This window comes from Macrobrachium rosenbergii, chromosome 53, assembly GCF_040412425.1.
Source record: "Macrobrachium rosenbergii isolate ZJJX-2024 chromosome 53, ASM4041242v1, whole genome shotgun sequence".
Taxonomy (NCBI): domain Eukaryota; kingdom Metazoa; phylum Arthropoda; class Malacostraca; order Decapoda; family Palaemonidae; genus Macrobrachium; species Macrobrachium rosenbergii.
Genome location: NC_089793.1, coordinates 34,024,452 through 34,041,951, shown reverse-complemented (window position 1 = coordinate 34,041,951; position 17,500 = coordinate 34,024,452). Strand labels below are relative to the sequence as shown.

The following is a 17,500-nucleotide window of genomic DNA, read 5'->3' as shown; positions in this document are numbered from 1 at the left end:
ATATATATATATATATATATATATATATATATATATATATATATATATATATATATATATATATATATATATATATATAACTATATGCTCTATACACGTATATGAATGAATTTTATGACATCACCGTGATTTGTATACAAGTATTAAGCTACAAATGTCGTTTTAATATCCAATTCGCTCTACTCGGAAATAATATGTATATATATGTAAACCGAAGGGGAATCATAGTTGATAAGAAGTTCGCCGTCTCATCGGCTCGAACCACCGAACAGGAGAACTCACGATGTTCGGTGACGTCTTAGCGTATTCTTGAAAGAGGAATTATAGTTAAACTTCTTATCAACTATAATTCCCCTTTAAACATATATACAGTATATACATATATTTCTGAGGTAGAGCAATTGGATGTTACTTCATTAAATTGTAACTTACTATAACTATATATATAATATATATATATATATATATATATATATATATATATATATATATATATATATATATATATATATATATATATATATATATATATAAAAAAAAACTAACAAGAAACAAAATCTCTAGCCCGGAGGATATCATCAAGCATCAGGCAACGTACCCAAACATCATGCACCGTCGTCTTAAATTAACCTACTTCATCACAATCTTGGTTTCGTGCGTCAACCTGCTTACAACCAGGGCCGTCTCGAGGCCCATTGTGGCCTTTGTCCGAACGGCCAGGAAAAAAAAAAAAACCAGCATGATGGATCGTCTTTCAAAATTTCGTCTAATCCTGCTTTATAATCTTGACATGGAGTGGCCTTGTAATTAGATTCAATTTTCTATCTTTACCATAAGACTCCTAAAATCATTACTAATGATCGCAGATGATGATTAGGGTTTTTTCCTTACCATCGTCTTTACCATTAGTCTGCCTTTCTGTCTGTCTGTCTGTCTTTCCTCCAAAAATTTACTTTAACGAACATTCAACTGCAAAAATCCTGTGTCGATCAACAAGCTGTGTTACCTTAGCGCTCTTTAAAATTGGAAAATCTCCCTTATTCTAATTGCCTAACAGAGATGAGTAGTCATCTATCCAGAGAATAACCTTTTATTTCCGTTTTCTCAATTTTCATAATCAAATCTCATTCACGAAGGATTTCACTCTGCCACAGATGCTGTGCGAATACTCCTTCCTCTAGAGCCAAAAGCGTTTGATCTTTCTTTCATCACCTTACCTAAAGAACTGCGATTTTCATTCATTTGAAAGGCAATTCTGGGTTCAACAAAGAAGGTAAACCTAGTTTTCTTTGGTTATCTCTTTTTTTCTATATAATTTCTTTTATCATGACTTTCTAAAATTCATCACAATCGGCACAGGGTAGAACAGATGTATGTATGTAAATCAAGCCTACAATCCGGTGTACAAAACTTACAGTTTAAACTACAACTAAATCTCGGAATGAACATTTATCAAAAACGTACGAACCATTGTATATTGATACAAACACAAAGTATGCTCTGATCAAGAAATTTTCATTTCAGTTGACTACGCGCGAAAATTCTTTAAAACTAAAAAGCTTTACGAGTAAATAATAAAATTTCTAACTATTTCGAGGTAAAGAGCTGCATTTTATTTGCAATTCACGATGTAAATAATAGTGACCAAATAACGCATGTTAATTAAACTAAGTATTAAACTTTGATATGCTTGAAAGTTAATACGAATGAAACTCATTAATAAATGAAAAATCTATTAAACGAGCGCAAATTGAATGCATAGATCAGTGTTCCTGCCATTATTATTGGTAACAAACATGATGAAATCAAATAAAAGACGTATTTGCATGGCAGAAATTTTTTTCTTAAGATATCTAATTATCAGAAAATTCAAGGAAGGTCGCTAATTTATATTGCTGCTCATACAAAATGTCTAGGTTTTACTGAAAGACAAGTTTTCAACAGCAAAGGTTAACTAACCAACATTTTTTTAAAGGAACACATGTGCATTTTATATAATTTTGGTTGATATGTTTTTTACAGATCAGTTAACTAAACTTATATCAATGACAGAGAAAAGCAGCATTCGTTTTCCGGTCGAATAAACACGAATTTTTAAGTGAAGATACGATTTTATTGAATTCAAGGCCAAAAACACTAGGTGATGAGTCAAGTGGCTTACATCGAGATAGATTCTGTAAACTTTGAACGTGACATTTTACTGTTGAAGCGACTCGGCTCACATACCATGTGTCAGAGACGACAGGATTTTTTTTCGGACTTAAAAAAAAAAAAAAACCTAAAGTATTAAACCAAAGTGCCAGATACATTCAAAGCCAAGATCATTTTCATCTTCGTATGAAAAAAACAGCTCAAAATCAAATACAAGCTGCAAGTTTAATTATGCATTTAAAACGTGTTACTTTCTACAGTGCTGGCAAGCCCAGAAGTAATAATATCGTATCCAGCAACGCAAATTACACTGGTTTCTTGGTTGGCAAGGGGAAGGCAAACATCAATCGTCCAATGACTTAATATTATCGAAAATTTCTCATTTAAGAAACTGGAGTCTCACCTGCCAAGAATTACAGCTCTGGTTTTCAAGGTATTTGACATCTCATTCTACATCAATACCTCCGAACCAGTCCATGAAAATTGTGCTAACACGACCTCGTGCCACTGAATAATCTATTTTATTTCTGGTGGTAAATTACCATCAGAATCACATCATCAAAGAATGAACAGAGAACTGGAATGCAATTATTGTATCTTAATCCCTACCAGATAAGAGATCAATTATCTGAAAGTTCGTCTGGCTTCTGCAAATGGCTTTAAGAATTCATGATAACCTGCGCCAAAAATGCCGGATAGATTCGATTTGAAAACGTACAATATAGACTGGACCTCTCAGGTTTTTAATCTCCATCAAGTCGGTTACTACCGGCAGTATATACGACATTTAACTCCACTTACTTAACGCGATGAGCAAGGGAATCTTTATTAACACAACCGTAGAAAAAAAAATTTTTTCGGGTGCAAGGCAAATATAATACAGTGGAATGAACATTTCAAGGAACACATATGACTCAAAGCAAACCCTAAGGCTTACGCGAATGGAAAAATAATCAAGATGAAGTAGCACATTACAAGACCATTTATAACTAATCAACTGATATATCCATTTCTTGTTTTATAAATACTACTATTCCTCTTGCTACAACAACAATAATAATAGTAATAATAATAATAATAATGTGTTGTCACCGTCAGACAAAACTGGCCCGATGCCATCACATGATCATCGTATCTTAATTGGCTTCATAAAAATCAGGCCTGAATGAATTTTACACTGGTTCATATGAACGAATATTTTTCTATTAAAAAATTAAATATTTAATTGTAAAGAAAGAGAAACCAGTTTCGAAGTAGAAATAAAGTTACTTTAACATTAACTAAATGATATAAATAACAAAGCAACGCTAATTAAATCACCTAGCTTTTATTTTAACTCCATTTCTGTTGTTGGCCGGAAAAACTAACTTCTAATTCCATTACAGGTAAATCAAAATCCTCCTTAATTACTAAGTACGTCGACTTCCAGTTCGAAAGAACAATCCTTAAATCTGTGACAAATAATTACAACACCCTTAACAGATGATGGAAGGTCTCTAAAACACTGAATCACTCTACGCTAAAATGAATTTACTTCATAACGATTGAAGAATTCAATTACTGGTCGGGTCTACAAACTCTCGGCAGGGAATCATTCAAAAATGATGGAAAGAACTTGCTGGAGAATGAATCATACGAATATAAATGATTACTAACTTGCTATTTAATAATTTCACCACAGATGGAACTATCTTATTAGGAACTGAAAAATTCATCAAGAGATAATGTTCATTAAATTACATTCAAATACCAAGTTAAGATGGAATTTACTATCTATAGAAGGAGTTTTTATCCTTAGAAAATGAATCCTATAAACTATTTATATTTGAATCAGTCAACTAGAAAATCGAACCACCGCCTGTTATAATAACACACGCCAATCTCCAGAGGCCCAAGTTCCTAGGGAAGACAAACCGGACCTAAAATTCGGAAATACAATTTCTAAAAGATGAAAATGACTTAATTTTGCCTTTCCTAAATCTGAATAAACTCCATGCTCTCTCTCTCTCTCTCTCTCTCTCTCTCTCTCTCTCTCTCTCTCTCTCTCTCTCTCTCTCTCTCTTATTATTATTATTATTATTATTTTTATATAGCCATTATCTTTAATTCTATTTTAGGTTCCTTAAAAATTCCATTAAAAATAAAAATCTTTAATTATTTTCATCCTTTCATACTCCATGCACAGAGAAGGAAAATTAATTCATTGATAATGTTCATAAGCTCTTAGATCAGACAGAATTATAATAACTTCATAGAGTAAGAAGGCAAAACTTGGACCTCAGAATAAGACTGTTAAGACAGGTGGGTAGAGTCTAGACTGGGAATTCAAACGTAAAAATGCATAAAGGAAACTGTTCATACCAGAGTTAATGTTTATCACTGAGGTCTGGTGAAATAATGTAAGAATATACAAGTGCTCAATGCACGCTAAGACAACTTGGGCAAACATGAACATTTGAGAACAATAAAATATATGCACGAAGAAAAATTATGATAAATCAATGACTGACGCGGCAAAAGTTACCATAATCCATCAAACTGCGACAATTTGATCATTAGTAAGTAACTTATTGAGAGGTTACGACCATGTGAAACTGACTGTACAGGCAAGAAAATTTACGTTTAAAAAAGTGTTTGATATGAAACAGTTATGAGGAAAGATTCAGAGTTAAGGAAAATATTTGTATGTGGCAATAAACCTAGGAAAACATAAAGTAATCACTTGAAATTATACGACGAGAGTTTTGAAGATGTATGAGATCAAAGAAAATGTAAGCACGTTAATAATAATAATAATAATAATAATAATAATAATAATAATAATAATAAATAATAATAATAATAATAATAATAATAATGTTTTCCCGTCCGATTAAAAATCAGGTCTGAATGAATTTTCCACTGGTTCATACGAAATAATATGATTTTTATGAAAAAGTAAAATATGTACTTGAAAAGAACGGTTAAACTAGTTTCGAGTTGGAAATAAAATTACTGTTAAAGTAACTCGGGTAAATAACAAAGCAGAGCTGATTGAATCCACCTAGCTTTTCTTTTAATTCCATTTCTGTCGCTGGTACTCATCAGCCTGAAAAACTAACTTATAATTTCATTACAGGTAAATCAAAATCCTCCTTAATTACTAATTACGTCAACATTCAGTTCGAAAGAACAATCCTTAAATCTGTGAAACAATTACAGCACTCTTAACAGATGATGGAAGCTCTCTAAAACACCGAATCACTCTACTCTTAAAGGAATTCAATCAATGACGATTGAAGAATTCAATTACTAGTCTGGTTTACAGACTCTAGATGGAATCACTCAAATGTAGACGAAAGGTACCTGCTGGAGAATGAATTACACATATAGATGATTACTGACTTGCTATTCAATCTTTTAACAACAGATGGAACTAATTAGGAGCTGAATAATTCGCCAAGAAAAAATGTGCATTAAACTACATTCAACTACCTATTGGAGATGGAATATAACACATACCCATCTCCAGAGACCCAAGTTCCTTGAAGGGCAAACCGAACTTAAAATTAGGAAATGCAGTTTCTACACCATGAAAAGGGCTTCACTTTACCTATCCTACATCCGAACAAACCCCATGCTCTCTCTCTCTCTCTCTCTCTCTCTCTCTCTCTCTCTCTCTCTCTCTCTCTCTCTCTCTCTCTCTCTCAATTCGTTTTAAATAGACCTTATTTTTAATTATATTTTAAGTTCCTTAAAAATTCCATTCCAGATAAAAATCTTTAATCATTTTCATCCCTTCACATTCGATGCAGGAAGAACCAAAATTAACTCATTGTTAATGTTCATAAACTCTTAGATCAGATAAAATTATAATTACTTCTGGCTGTAAGTATAAAAGCGCCTTAAGCTGAGAAGGCAGAGTTTGGATCTCAGAATAAGACTGTTATAAAAGGTGGGTAGAGTCTAGACTTGGAATTCAAACTAAAAAATGTATAACGGAAACCGTTGATATAAGAGTTCACTGTTTATCAATGGGGTCTGGTGAGAATATAAAAGAATGCAAATTGCTCTGTGGATGCTCAGACAACTTGGGCAAATAGGAATTATTTAGAAATAGGAAATGTAAGCACAAAAAAATTATGATGCAACATTGTTTGACGCAGGCAAAAGTTATCATAATCCATCAATTTGCAACAATTTGATCACTGATAGTTTAATGAGAGGTTACGTCCATGTAAAATTTGATTGAATAGGCAAGGAAATTTACGTTTAAACACTGTTTGTTATGAAACAGTTAAGTAAAAAGTTTCAGAGGTAATAGGAAAAATTGTACGTGGCATAGTAAACCTAAAAAAGCTTATAGTATAATCATTAGAGACGATACATGTAGTGTTGAAAAGATAATTTCAGAACGTTAGAAGCTACTGTGGACACGAGAGGTGAGTTAGATTATGTAGACAGGACATGTTTATCCTTATGGATGGAGCATTACAAGAGTTTATGAAGAATGGACATTTCGTGTAATGCAAAAATGTAGACAAAGAAAATGAGTCGTGAGTGGAGAGTGGAATAACTGTTGTTTGCTAAAGATGCAACACAAATTACGGAGAGTGCACAGTTACTGCTGAAAATAATGAAAGAGCTTACCAAAGGAGAAAACTGAGCAGATGTCAGGAAGAAGACGGAAATATGAATGGTAATGTGTGGTGGAAAATGGAAACATTTACTCCGTATAGGTGAAGCAGAGAAGGCGCCAGGTTGTACGCAAAAATATTTGGAAGTGATGTGGCGTCCAGGGAAGTCAAAAGAAATACTTGAAACATTTAAGATAAATACAGGTGGCATTAAAGTAGTGAAAGAATAAGTGTGGAGATACGCAGTAGTGGTAAGAAAGTCTGCACAGGGTTATGACTGGTATGAGAGTTTTCATTTGTTCTGATTATGTGGAGAGAACAGAGGATGACAGATTGCGAAAAGATTTGTAAATTTTTGAAGTTTTGGAAGGAGGATGAAAAGAAAGGCTACCAATAGTTTTGACAGATGGAGCTGAAGGAGAATTGAAACGAAAGAAACATAACATCGGATAAGCTACAGCGCGAGTCAAAGATAAAAGAACATGATGCAATGTGAGTGTAAATGTTAGGTGAGTAAAAGATTCAACAGTCTAATCGTGATCCTTTTATGTACATTTTAAAAGTAACTAAGACTGATCCTTCTTCGTACAGTAGGTGTTAAAAGTAGCTAAGACTGATCCTTTTATGTAGGTGTTGAAAGCAGCTATAGACTGATCCCTCTGTGTAGGTGTTAAAAGCAGCTATAGACTGATCCTTCTATGTAGGTGTTAAAAGCAGCTATAGACTGATCCTTCTATGTATGTGTTAAAGCAGCTATAGACTAATCCTTCTATGTAGGTGTTAAAAGCAGCTATAGAACGATACTTCTATGTAGTTGTTAAAAGCAGCTAAGGACTGATCCTTCTATGTAGGTGTTAAACGCAGCTATAGAATGATCCTTCTATGGAGGTGTTAAAAGCAGCTACATACTGATCCTTTTATGTAGGTGTTAAATGCAGCTGTAGACTGATCCATGTAGGTGTTAAAAGCAGCTAAAGTGGCGGACGTTTGCCAAACAATGGGTTCATGCTTAGACATTTTTTTCACTTGAGCACCCTTTGTTGGGGAAAATCTTTAAATATTAATGTTATTATGTACACTTTTACACAAAAACCACACACACACATTATATATATATATATATATATATATATATATATATATATATATATATATATATATATATATATATATATATATATATATATAATCACTTGTTCATCCCGACATATATATATATATATATATATATATATATATATATATATATATATATATATATATATACATATATTTACATATATACATATATACATATATACATATACATGTATACATTTACACATATATGCATTCATATATGTTATATATGTATACATATATACACATATATATACATATATATAACCCTTGTAAATAAAATTCTAATAACCGCAATGATGAACAATATACACAAATCAGACAAGATAACAGGAATTACCATATACAAGACGGTGATTATCGGTAGGTTAGTTCAGCCATAACGGCTGAAGAAAAATAGCAAAACCACCACTAGTTAAGAGCATAATCTATATTTAACGACTGAAAAAGAGTTAAATACGGAAATAATTCACACACTAAGATGTCTGTAATCCATTAACAAAAATAAAACCGTAGCAAAGGCCAATACAATTAACAGAAATCAAGAAATTAGCTAAAACTAAAATGCTATTGTCGGAAATATACATAATGTAACATGGCTAAGTAAAAAATTACCAAAATACGATTACGCAGTTATGGATAGTGAATGTGAAAAAATTTGTCTCTTTAACGTTATTATTATTATTATTATTATTATTATTATTATTATTATTTATTATTATTATTATTATTATTATTATTATTAAATGGAATTGCTGCATTATTTGAGTTAATTTCATATTGAGTCTTCTCAATTTTCATTATGAATCTAGTGGAAGAAACTGAGAAGATTTTGAAGAAGCGTGTTTTGCTTGATAACAGATGTTTTATTGTTGATTATAGTACTAGAGATGCTCCCTGGACATATTTAAGCTGGGTGACATTCTGAAACCCACTTAGGCAAAGTACATAGCCAAGTCAAATGGCCGACACCGCCATAAGGAAAATCTTAAATTTTGATATCTAAACTTCTGTGACCTGGAAACGTGATTTTTGTAGCTAAATGTCTGTTTTAGGAGAATTATGAGACACCAGAGACAGGTCATGATTATGATTCATTAAGTCATTGCATATTTTGATGATAGAATGAAAATTATTTAGGTCTTAATCGAACTGTTTGCATGTTTTTTCATAGTAGTTACAAATTACATAATAATTGTTGATAGTTTGATGGTGGTGGCATACATTAAGTTCCTTGTCTGTCTTATTTCAGATGAACAAAATGGCTGACCAGGATTGCTATTTGAAAGAATATGTTAACTGTAGTGGCAGTGGGAAAGGTAGTTTTACTTCGGCAGCACGGTTACGAACAGCTAGTATTAGTAGAGGTGACAGCTTGCATGCTCAGCTGTCTGAAGATTCAGACACTAGGTACTGGTGTCACAAGAATTGTGTGTCAACCTACACATCTAAGACACTCATCCAGAGGCAAATTTCAAAATGTTCAGCGTCCAAACCCCCACCGAAAAAGCGGAGTCGTCGATCAGAAGATAATGTTTTCATTTTCCAAAAGCATTGTTTCATTTGCGGTAAAACATGTGAAGAGCGGGATCCAAAACATCCAGAACGATGGCGTCCATATAGTTACTGTAGAACTGCAGACCGAGGAAAATTACAAAGGACATTCAAGGAAGTTATTCTTGACACATGTGATCAATGGAATGATCAATGGGAGACCAAGTGAGGCTCCGTATCCAGGCTACAGTTAGCGATTTGCATGCAGCAGATGCCAAATATCACCGAGACTGCCTGCAGACTTTCAAATCTCTACGTCACTTGGACAATGCGCAGATTGAAGCTAATTGTGATGTGGATAGAGCTTTTGCGGAGGTCATAGACAGTATGATCATTGACAAGACTAAAATATGGAATGCCATCGAACTTGAGGAATTGTATTACTCTATGGTGGTACACAGATGTCACGCAGGCTTCTGATTGAGAACTTATCCAATGAACTGGAACCAGATCTCCTTGTTCTCTCAGGCATTGGTGTGGCAAGCATCCTTGTTTTCAAAGTAAAGTGTCAATACATAAGAAATTAGTTGGCAACAGTGAAGATGTAATTGACCAAGCCATAGAAAAGATTAGCCAAAGTGATCATTAGAAACCAAGGAAATAAAGCGTGACCAGGAAAGATATGATACTAGAATAACTTTAGAAGATGCACTTTCCAGCAGCAGCCCAACTATGCTGAGATTGTTGTCAAGATTATCTTCAAAGCTCGATGGAAACCTTCAAGCTGCAATGGCAGGAAACATGGTTACATGTGCAATCACCAATAAGCCAACTTTACTACAAATTGCTCTCAGGTGTGGTCATTCGTGAGAAAATGAATATTGAACTCCTGCATAATCTAGGAATCACATGTTCCTACGATGAGGTACTTCAGTTTAAGAGTTCAGCCGCTCATGCAGCTTCAAAGGACATAGAAAAACTTGGGATTGCATGTGAAAATACTGGATTGATTCAGGTAGTGGCTGACAATTTTGATGCTAATATATCCTCTCCAAATGGGATTAAATCAACCCATGCCTTGGCTCTCCTTGTCACACAACCACAACCAGATAGTCAGACCACTTCACAAGAGGAGCACAAGATCAGGCGCCTGAAAAAAGGCAGAAATGTCTGAGAGTACAATTGATGAAGTCTCAATCCATGAGTACGAAGGACCAAAGAAACCTGCTATGCCAACATGGGCTGCAAACCAGTCTCCATTGCCACTTGCAGTGCTCACCAGCCAAGTGATCTCTGTTAGGAGAGCAAGAGAAGAAGATCTTCAGTTCCTCACAGATATCGTCAGTGTTGAGAAAACACCAGAGTATGGAGGCTACAACACTAGGCGTGCCAGGGAGCAAGGTCAGTCAATCAAAGCCAAGACAAAAGCAGTTTATTTGCCCCTGATAGACATGCAATGAAGAGCTGCGAACGCACTCACAGCGACGCATGAAGAGGCTGATGTAATCATTGCACAGCAGGTAGTCCATCTGGCTGAAACAGGGCACAGCAATATTCGGGTGGTGGCTGATGACACAGATGTTTTTGTGTTACTACTGCATTTTTACAAGCAGAGACAGCTTACATGCAATCTAGTCATGATGGGGACAAGTTTAGGAAGAAAATGTGCTGATATCAAAGCAACTGTTAAGGAGCATGAGGACATCATTGAAGATATCTTGCCAGCACATGTATTGTCTGGCTGTGATACTGTGTCAGCATTGTGGGGCATAGGGAAAGGAACTGTGTTCAATGTTCTCAAATCTGGAAAGAAACACCTTAACACAATTGGCATTACAACAGAGAATGAGGCCTCTGTTATACTCCAGTCTGTTGCCTTCATTGCATCATGCTATGGCCACCAGAATGAAACTGATATGACAGCTCTGCGTTACCAGGTCTGGTTAGGTAAGATGGCCAACCATAGGCTAAACTCTGCTCCTGAATTGAGAGTTCTACCCCTACAGTGAAGCTTTCAAGCAACATGTATTTAGAGCTCATTTTCAAGCTGCCATATGGAGAAGCGCACTACAACCAGATCCACCTGCACTCAGTCCCTAAAGTATGGCTGGATGAACAGTCCTACAGCCAATATACTGGAGCCGATCCCTCTGCCATCAAATGTGTCTGTTGCACCTAATTATGTCCTAAAAATGATCAAATGCGGATGTGATTCTTGTTCCACAGCCCGCTGTAGCTGTAGAACAGCCCAAGTCTCTTGCTCAGAATTTTGTGACTGCTATCTATCTGGTGACTGCAGAAACCCTCAGACAGTCAGAATGACTTCAGTAAGCCAGGAAGATAATGAACTAAGTGAACCAGAAGATGACAATTGATTGCTTGTTTGCTTTTGTGCCTAAAGTTTAGAGGATTTAGAAATATGATTTGGCATAGATGAATTGATTTTTGTTAATGCAATTTGCTATGAGTGTATAATATAATTGCGTGCATATGTGCGGGTTCAACAACTTTGTTACAACTTTCAGATTATACCTTATTAAATTTCATAGATTGATTATTATGTTTCTGCTCAAAGTACTGAAATTGTTCAGCATAAATACTGCATCTTATGTGCTTGATAGAACAGGACTTGGTGCCTATAATAAAATACTTCATAATGCATTACACATAAACTAAATATATTTGATGTTGCTGTCGCACACTATTGTTACCTGATGTTAATTATCAATGTATAATGCTGCAGTTTTGCTGTCTGTATTTTTTTCTATTTTTATTTTTTTATTTTGTAGTTTTAATTAATGACCTCATTTTACAAACAAAATGTTCCTCTTTACCAGAAAATTGAAGTTAAATTTCCCAATGACATATTATACTGTGATTTAAGGGCCTCAAAATGTATCAATGTTCTCAGATGTATATAAAGAGATAAAATATGTCTAATTTGAGTATCTAGATGTCTTCTACTACCTCAAAAACATATATTTAGCCACAAAAATCAGGCTTCTATGACAATTAGAAGCTTAGATATCTAAATTTAAGATTTTCCTTATGGCGGTGTCAGCCATTTTGAATTTTGGCTATAAAAATTTTGCCCAAGGGTGTCAGAATGTCACCCGGCTTAAATATGTCCAGGAGACCCTAGCACTATAATCAACAATAAAACATCTGTTATCAGACAAAACAAGGTTTAATGGATTTCCACTGGACTATTATAATTCTTTAGTCTTCTACGCTAACACTGGACAACAGCTAACCACTGTTCGCACTTTGGTGGTACAGGGAAATATAATAGCAGCGTATTTACAGAGGTTTTAATTCTCCATACAAGAGAAGGTAGTGAAATGCAGGGAAATGCACCCGTAGAGTCAACCGCAGGTTTCCGGTAAGTGGAGAAAAGATTTATAAGGAAACTGAGAAGACTCAATGTACTGTAAAATGAACTCATGATGCAACCATCCTATTTAACAGGAATTGTTTAAGAGAGGGTCGTCGTCGTCGTCGTCGTCGTCGTCGTCGTCGTCGTCCTCCCCCTCCTCCTCCTCCTCCTCCTCCTCCTCCTTCTCCTCCTCATCATCATCATCATCATTATGTGAAATTTCTAATGAAAATACGTTCTTAAATGTAAAGTACAGTGACACACACACCATAAGCACAATCAAAATATGATCAAATCTATTTTAATGTAAATAACACGTAAAGAGAAATAATTGAGGGGTCTACACATCTACCCTCCTAACTCGACGCATCCACACACGCACATACAAAGATTCATGCCGTATCTTCGCCATTCCAACGTTCAGACATACAAAAGGAATCATAATATTGTCATATGAAGTCAGTGGAAGTCTCATATCCCCACCTCCCCCCCCTTCCCCTTCCACCCTCATTACTCCTTGCCATTCCCTTACCCCCACTGAAGTGGGTCGTCTGTAATTCTATTGTGGCTTCCAGGAAAAAGGCATCACGGAATTTCCCTAAAGAAAGAATCCAATGTATTTTATTATCCGTGCGAGCTTCTGCATCGTTCTTTCAAAACTATAATTTTCATAATTTGTTGCCGAGCCAGAGAGCCAGTCTGAAAGAAGAACCTCTTTTTCTGTTATCAGTGTGGCTCTTGAAACGTATTTTGCAAAGGTAATCGCGTGCTGCTTTTAAAATGCAACTTTGTAGAAGCATTTGGGTGATGCTTTTGAACTTAACTTTCTAAAAGAATTTGAGTTTACCTCAATGTAGCAGTGTACAAGTATTTGAGTTCCTCTTTAAAAGTAGATTTGTAAAAGAATCTGGGTAATTTACTAAAGTAATGATGTAGAAGTATTTGGGTTCTTCTCAAAAAGTAACTGTACAAGTAGATGCGTGCTGTTCTTAACGTAACTTCGTAAAAGTAGCAGCATTTTGCTCCTGAAATTTAATTATACAAAAGTAGTTAAGCATTCTTCCTCTACGACGGATATGCATGATAATCACGGGTACATATAACCAAATACGGACGGAAGAAAGAATGCTCGTAAATAAAATGATAAAAAGATAAAAAATTACTTGTGGAAACATGAAAAACCTTTGCGAGATATGAGGAAGTATGTCGGGATAAAGGGAGTGATATGAAGAAACGAAGAAAAATATGAAGAAGAAATATAGAGAGAGGAAAAAGAGAGAATCCGCCGAGGCAAATACTTCACCAACTTGTAAAACAACAACCGGTAAATGCTATTCGAATCGAGGGGTCTACTCGAGGAATACGTAAGGAAGAATGGAGACATGTCTCCTGCTCTCCGTTAATGACACAAACAAAAACACCTTAAACCAATTGAAGGGAAGGATACAGAGCCTTCTGGATATAACTATGTAACAAGAAAAGTAATTGGTAGAAATTGAAAGCCAGTGGATAGGGACCTGGGGAAGGAAAAGGCATCGCACAGAAAATATACAAGAGAATTGCGAAGCTCAACAACAACCAAATTGACTTGCATGAGGACGGAGGGATACGGGAAGTCACAAAAAAATAGAAAAAAGAATAAAAGTGGAAAATAAATAAAAACTGCGAGAAAGGACACGAAAAAATGAAGAGAAAAATACGCTTGCAGGGGTAAATCCTTTTGCTCTAAACGTCATAAAAGGAGTGAAAGGGTTTTGTTGAGAAAGATTATAAGATTGCCAAAGACTAAAAAAGGGAGAAACTGCGTTTCAACTCTTTCAAGAACTCTCAAAGTTGAGAACTGAAGACCTGAAATCACAGAAGTGATGTCTGTTCATGTCTACATGGTTACACAGAATCAATCTGTATGCATTCCTTGACTGTTCGACCACGGAAATCCGGAATTCATGTACACATTTTTACATAAATATTTATATATACACATACATACACGCACGCACACACATATAATATATATAAATATATATACATGTGTATATATATATAAACATACACATATACATATATATACATATATATACACATATAAGTATATATACACATGTAAGTATATGTATACACACATATAAGTATATATATATATATATATATATATACACATATATACGTATCAATATGTGTGTGTGTGTGTGTAGCGGAAGGTGCTGGTGCTGGGGAAATTTTTTACAAAGGGGATATAGAATTTTGGCACAACATCAACATTTAATACATGAACGTAAAAAACCCACTGACTTGTTTTATATGTGTATGTATATGTGTATATATATATATATATATATATATGTGTGTGTGTGTGTGTGTGTGTGTGTGCGTGTGTGTATGTGTATTGCAAGTCAGAAGGCAAAAATTGGAAGAAACCATAAGAGGTTTTCACCAACGCAGCGAGAACAAAACTATAACAGAATTCTTGGTGACCTTTCGAAATAACCCAGACAAATATCAAAACTTCTCAAACTGCGATTCGTACAGGTTTCCCTTCGTCGAAAAGCTTTTGCGTAACGGCACCACAATTCTGTAGTCTTCTGGAAATTCTTTTAGATTTTTCGAACGGAAGGGGAAGAAGATCACTCACACAATAAGACGATTACTCTGTATCTAATGTACTTGGCCGACTTGTTAATTGTTTGACAAGTCGGAGGTCATCAATGGAAAAGGTAAGTGGAACATCCAGTCCGAGGTCATCCGATACATCAAGTATGAATCGCCACTCCGGAGACATCTGGCAATCTCCTCTCTCCTCTCCCCACGGTGCCACCTCGACCGACCCCTTCACAGCCGGAGTTCACCTGCTTCGATGCGCAGTTAACCCGCGCAATTTCATGTCAAGATTCTCAAAATAGACATCTGTGTGCATTTTATACCGTTTTCCTATTTCATATAGTTTACAGAAAGAGATTTAAAAAATAATAATTATAACGTTATCGCGAAAAAAGCACTTTCGAAAGTCGTGAATAAGAAATCGGCCCGGGGAGGATCGAAAAATGAGTGCCTGGCACCTTTTACCTGAGATGGGTGGAGCTGGGGCAAAGATAAGCCGGTGTGAGTGTCAAGGTATTATCAGTCACCTTCTGACCGCTAGCAGGAAGGTTACAGAGTTTCTCGCGGGCGCCTTACACGTGGTGATTGGACTTTTGTTGACAACCATCAAAGCACCGCCGTCGCTTTAACTTAACCAACTGACAACATGGATTACTCTGATGTTTTTACCTGACGAAACTTCAATGGCATCGGAAACTAAAGTGAAGTTATGAACTTCTTTGACTAGATACGATTTTCTTTGGAACAGTTTTCGTGGCGAACGATAAAATACTTTGTCGCTATGAATGGAATGAGCTTAGGAATTAAGATACTGGCCTCCCTGCTCGTCATTCTTATTTTGTCCAAAGGTAAGGTTTTCTGGTTTGTTCAAATTATGTCATTTGCGACATATTATATCACTATTATTTACCGATTCAACTTTAGCCTAGAATAAAAAACAATCTATCAAAGAAAAAAAAGCATCTCTTACAAAGAAGTAATAACCGGACTGAATAAAGATTAATGTAACATTCTACCGCAGGCATCTACGCATTTCACAAGAAAAAAAATTTTTTTATGTATTTTGGAGTGCGCATATTGCAATTTTCAAGTTACCGTTACAAGCGACCTAATCAGATACTACACGTACCTCTTTCGCTAGAATATAGTTATTGTTTACCATGCACTGGAAATGAATGTAAGATTATATATACATAATATTACGTTGATAGCATATTAACTGAAACCACAAATAAATCTTCTAAGTCTAAAATTCCATATATCGCCAAAATAAGAAGACAACGGACTCAAACATTGTTTTTTCTTCAAGGAGTAATTTATTGAAAGTGAAGAGAATATTCGCAATAAATAGTTCAGAATTCTTTCCAAAATTTGGAGTAATCATTCGACCAAGCGGTGAGCGAACAACACAGATCTGCATGCGAACCAAAACATTCCGCATTTATTGACGAAGATTGTTTGCCCTTTGTTGTATTTATAAGCAAATTCTCAGTCGGAGCGGAAGTAGTCCAGTTTCAAAAATATTGTGAAATAATTTTCTAAGTTTTCTGTCCTAGGAAATTTCACTCTTTAAATTTAACCAATGTAAACTATACAATTACGTCTGGCATTATTTTTTCTAATACCACTACCAATGTCTTGAACGACATCATTTCCTTAGTGAGGGATCTGAAATTAATGACTGTTCCTTAAGTGTAATAATAATGAAACATGTAAAATGTTAAACTTACGCTCTCCAAAAATTACATTTATCGGAAGACTATTTTTCGGTTTACCAAAGAGCGTGGAAAGAATTAGAAACAAAAATTTTCCTCGATAAATAAATTGAATTCTTTTGCTATTCTTTCCTGTTGTTGAGAAGAATATTTTTCTGAACATATTCTTCTCAACCAGAATATTTTCATTCAACCATGTTATAACTTACTTTGCATGGTTTTTTTTTTTTTTAAGAGCGAAATGTGTAAACAAAATTAAATATCTGACAATATATACTTGCGCTATCATTTTCTCCTGTTCACTTTTACCACTATTAGCATCACAAAATCTTCAAGACTATATATATTATACACACACACACACACACTATTATAAATGATACCTCTTAATGATATTCTGTGTAAGAGTAAGAAGAGGTTATGTTGAAGAA

The 17,500-nt window shown here is 34.9% G+C and overlaps 1 protein-coding gene and 1 long non-coding RNA gene across 5 annotated transcripts in view; one reads left to right on the top strand and one right to left on the bottom strand.

Annotated features, from left to right (window-relative positions):
• Positions 1-17,500, bottom strand: part of LOC136834405 (uncharacterized) — a 533,585-nt gene that overhangs the window by 39,448 nt on the left and 476,637 nt on the right. The window lies entirely within an intron of this gene.
• LOC136834404 (carbonic anhydrase-related protein 10-like) overlaps positions 15,784-17,500 on the top strand; it is a 228,452-nt gene continuing 226,735 nt past the window's right edge. For all 4 annotated transcript variants that reach the window (XR_010851785.1, XR_010851784.1, XM_067096967.1 and 1 more), the window contains exon 1: positions 15,784-16,202. Coding sequence is in view for 2 of the 4 variants with exons in the window: in XM_067096967.1 (XP_066953068.1) it covers positions 16,136-16,202 (67 nt within the window). In the remaining 2 variants the exon portion in view is untranslated. The remainder of the gene's footprint in view (positions 16,203-17,500) is intronic.